Source organism: Lactuca sativa, chromosome 3, assembly GCF_002870075.4.
Source record: "Lactuca sativa cultivar Salinas chromosome 3, Lsat_Salinas_v11, whole genome shotgun sequence".
Lineage (NCBI taxonomy): Eukaryota > Viridiplantae > Streptophyta > Magnoliopsida > Asterales > Asteraceae > Lactuca > Lactuca sativa.
Genome location: NC_056625.2, coordinates 83,447,832 through 83,452,473, shown reverse-complemented (window position 1 = coordinate 83,452,473; position 4,642 = coordinate 83,447,832). Strand labels below are relative to the sequence as shown.

Below are 4,642 nucleotides of genomic sequence, written 5' to 3'. Positions count from 1 at the left end.
GAGAAACAGACAATATTACAGTTGTATTTTCAGTTTTATTTAATAATTTCCATTTTTAAGACGACGCAAGTATGAGAATGAGACGTTTTAGTCACTTCAGGAGATAAAAGAAATCAAGAGATGTAAGAAATGCAGGAACAATAAGAACCATAAATTTTTATTTAATTATCTTCATATTTATCCTATTTTCCCTCATTCACATGTTTCAAGTATCACACAATGTTCATTTCTTTTTAGATTCTTTTAAAAGACCCTAATGTCCCTATCTCCATTGACTCATTCAAACAGTTTTGAAGTGGCAATCAGCTACATAATAGTCATCAGTTACAGCACTGCTTATGAAGCAAAACACAGTTTTAGTGAAAGTACTTCTACTAGCATTAATCAGAAAACAAAAATAAATATGTCTATATAATCAAGTTAAAGTAATATTATTAAGCTGTTAAATTCGACAATAACATATAATACCATTGTGTTTTTGTAATTCCTAGTGCCTTGCAAAATTTTGGGTTCTAAGAAAAAAGGATCAAGGCCGTGACAAATACAATCCATTGTGGAAAAATATGACACTAACTTCTAACATAAAAGACACTCCTTGTGGAAAAATATGACATTGCCCAAATTTCCTTTCTAGAATGTGAAAATAAAAAAATATGCAAGATAAAAAGGTAGCTCAAGTATAAAATTGAACATACAAACCATCCGTTTTTATACAGGAAGAGCTAAAGCAAATAATGTCATCAAACTTCTTATATTTCTCCCTTGCTCTAATAATCATTACACTCTCCTCCACACCTAATTTCTCTTGTGCTTCTTTAGAGGAAGCCAATGCTCTTCTTAAATGGAAAGCAAGCCTTGAAATCCCAAACAACTCCATTCTCTCTTCATGGTTTCCACTCCATATGAATTCCAATGCATCGTTTCCATGTAGTTCTTGGCTTGGAGTAGTTTGCAATGTTGATGGGAGCATTCAGAGGCTAAACCTCAGTTCATCTGGCTTAAATGGTACGCTTCATCAATTTTCATTCTCTTTGCTACACGGTCTTACTTATTTTGATCTCAGTGTCAACAACTTCTCTGGCCCCATCCCATCAGAAATTCGCCTCCTGTCCAAACTTGAATATCTTGATTTTTCAGTGAATAAGTTTTCTGGAGTAATCCCACCTGAAATAGGAAACCTGCACCAGCTAACCATCTTGTACCTATACTCAAACAATATATCTGGCTCAATTCATTCATCATTGGGAAATTTGACATCTTTGAATGTCCTTTATTTGTACTACAATCAACTCTCTGGTCCCATTCCTATTCAACTTGGGAATTTGAAGTCTCTCATTGATTTTCAGATGGGATACAATCAACTTAGTGGTTCTATTCCTTCATCACTAGGAAACCTAAGCAACCTACATTATTTGTACCTCAATGATAATAGATTATCTGGTCCCATTCCTATTGAACTTGGGAATTTGGAGTCTCTTACTCATCTTGCGGTGGGTAACAATCAACTTAATGGTTCTATTCCTTCATCACTAGGAAACCTCAGCAACCTACAGACTCTGTACCTCTTTAAAAATAGATTATCTAGTCTCATTCCTTCAGAACTTGGGAATTTGAAGTCTCTCACTAATCTGGGTTTTAGTGAAAATCAACTTAGTGGTTCTATTCCTCCATCGTTGGGTGATCTGACATCTTTAAATGTCCTTTATTTGTACCACAATCAACTCTCTGGTCCCATTCCTATTGAATTTGGGAATTTGAAGTCTCTCACTGATCTTGAGGTTAGCAACAATCAACTAACTGGTTCAATTCCTTCATCATTGGGTAATTTGACATCTTTGATTGTCCTTTATTTGGCCCTAAATGAACTCTCTGGTCCCATTCCTATTGAACTTGGAAATTTGAAGTCTCTCACTTGTCTTGATGTGAGAAAGAATCAACTTAATGGTTTTATTCCTCCATCTTTTGCAAACCTCAACAACCTACGGACTCTGTCTTGTCGTGAAAATAAATTATCTGGTTCGGTTCCACAAGGATTGGGAAATCTAGTTGGGCTTGAGCTGTCATATAATCATTTTTCTGGCAATTTGCCTGAAGATTTGTGCCATTGGGAAAAGCTTCGATTGTTAGTAGTAAATGATAATCAACTCACTGGGCCTATTTCAAGAGGCTTACGGAATTGTTCTAGCTTAATTAGGGCTCGTTTTGATCGAAATCATTTCATTGGAGATATATCCTATAGCTTTGGCATCTATCCACGTTTAAAATACCTTGATATCAGTCACAATAATTTTCACGGGCAGCTTTCTCAAAACTGGAGTAAATGCAAGAATTTGACATCCTTAGTGATGGCCTATAACAACATCAGTGGTAGCATACCACCAGAGTTTGGAAATTCAACTCAACTACAAAGACTTGATCTTTCTTCCAATCATTTGGTAGGTGAAATCCCAAAGGAGTTTGGGAAGATGAAAAGTATGTTGAATTTGTTCTTGGCTAATAACCAACTTTTAGGTATTATACCTCTAGAGCTGGGATTTTTAAAACTTCTTGAAGTACTCGATCTATCCACAAATAGATTGAATGGGTCAATACCAAAAAGTATTAGTCAATGGGAACATATCCACCACTTGAATCTTAGTAATAACAAACTCAGTGAGAAAATTCCATCTGAGATTGGTAACTTAGTTCATCTTACGGAACTTGATTTATCTCAGAATTTGCTCACACATGAGATACCATCTGAAGTTCAAAGTTTGAAAAATCTACAAAAGTTGAATCTTTCTCACAATAGACTATTTGGTTCTATTCCTAATGCTTTTACTACTTTGCCTAGTGGCATTGACATCGACCTGTCCAACAATGAACTCACAGGTCTAGTGCCCCTTTGCTCCAACTTTGTGAACGCATCCTTACAAGGCAATCCAGGTCTGTGTGGAAATTTTACAGGACTAAAATTTTGTGCAAATCAAATCTCAAAGAAGAAAAATGATCCCTTTCATCATCAGCTCATCCTGATAACTATGCTCCCTCTTATCGGGGCAACTTTACTAGGTTTTTTCATGTGTGGCCTCATTGCTTATCGAAAACAAAAGAGACATTCTCCACAGAAACCATTGGATAATGAAGATGGTGATTACTTCTCCATAACAAATTTTGATGGAGGAGTAGTGTATGACGACATCTTGAAAGCAACGGACAATTTTGATGAAGCATATGCTATTGGGACCGGAGGATATGGGACTGTGTACAAAGCCGAGCTACAACCTAACAATGTGGTAGCTGTCAAGGAACTTCATTCATCATCATCTGAGAATGTTGATCAAAATGGATTCCTTAATGAGGTACGAGCATTAACCAACATAAGGCATCGAAACATAGTGAAACTTTATGGATATTGCTCACATGCCCGCCACTCGTTTTTGATTTATGAATACCTCGAAAAGGGAAGCCTTGGATCAATCTTATGCAATGAGATCTTAGCAAAAGAACTGGATTGGTTAAAAAGGGTCAATATTGTAAAGGCTGTAGCTAATGGTTTGGCTTATATGCATCACGATTGCACACCACCTATAATTCATAGAGACATTTCCATTGCCAACATCCTTCTTGATTCTGATTATGAGGCACATATTTCTGATTTTGGCACATCCAAGCTTTTAAAGCTAGACTCATCCAATTGGACCGCAGTTGTTGGGACCTATGGTTATATCGCACCAGGTAACGTAATCATGTGATTGTAGTTCTACATTTTCATAGAATCATGTGAGGTTGATATAACTTTTTTTTGTCTTATGTTTCTTTGGATGTAGAGCTTGCTTATACGATGGTGGCAACCGAGAAATGTGATGTGTATAGCTTTGGGATTGTTGCACTAGAAGTGATCATGGGGAAGCATCCTGGTGAACTACCAACATTGTCTGCTGATTATCTGGTGTTGGCAAATGTTGGAGATAGTCGGATTCCACTTCCTTCACCACAAGTTGAGAAACAAGTAAATTTGGCACTCAATCTTGCAAGAGCATGTTTGAACTCAAATCCAAAAGAAAGGCCAACAATGCGCCAAGTTTCAAATCTGTTCATGAAGGATCTGCTGTGAATTGACATCTCTGGTTCCCTGATACTGTGTACTTCCAATGTGTAATTTTCTTAAGTTTCCTATGATGCATCTAGATTATATGTATTAGTTTGAACGCCTAATGGGTAAAAAAATTTCATATGTTTTATAGCACCATGTAGTATAACTATAATGTGGAGACCTGTATACTGTGTATGTGATCGTTCTTGAGCAAAGAATATACGAATAATTGCATCAAAATTGTCTTAGGCGCCTCTGTTATTTTACTTGTAGTTTATACATACATGAAAAATAGGAAAATATATCAAATACAAATGATAATTTTTCTACTCAAATACAGATTTCAATAAAGTTTTAAACAATATATACAAAAGCACAATCTCAAGTTACAAATACCAATAGTGTCAAATTACAAGATGCAGGTCATCACTTAATGGCATAAGCCTCGCTTTAAACCATCTATCTGGCTTAATTCCTTCATCATTGGGTGATCTAACATCTTTGAAAATCCTTTATTTGTTCTACAATAAACTCTCTGGTCGCATTCCCAATGAACTTGGGAATTTG

General features: G+C 36.0%; 1 protein-coding gene across 1 annotated transcript; it reads left to right on the top strand.

Moving 5' to 3' along the window:
- Window positions 1–670: 670 nt before the first annotated feature.
- Window positions 671–4,315, top strand: LOC111920332 (probable leucine-rich repeat receptor-like protein kinase At1g35710). Its single transcript, XM_023915909.3, has 2 exons — window positions 671–3,717; window positions 3,810–4,315. Exons 1-2 carry the CDS (start codon window positions 735–737, stop codon window positions 4,094–4,096), a joined length of 3,270 nt encoding a protein of 1,089 aa, XP_023771677.1. The 5' UTR covers window positions 671–734; the 3' UTR covers window positions 4,097–4,315.
- The last annotated feature ends 327 nt before the right edge of the window (window positions 4,316–4,642 follow it).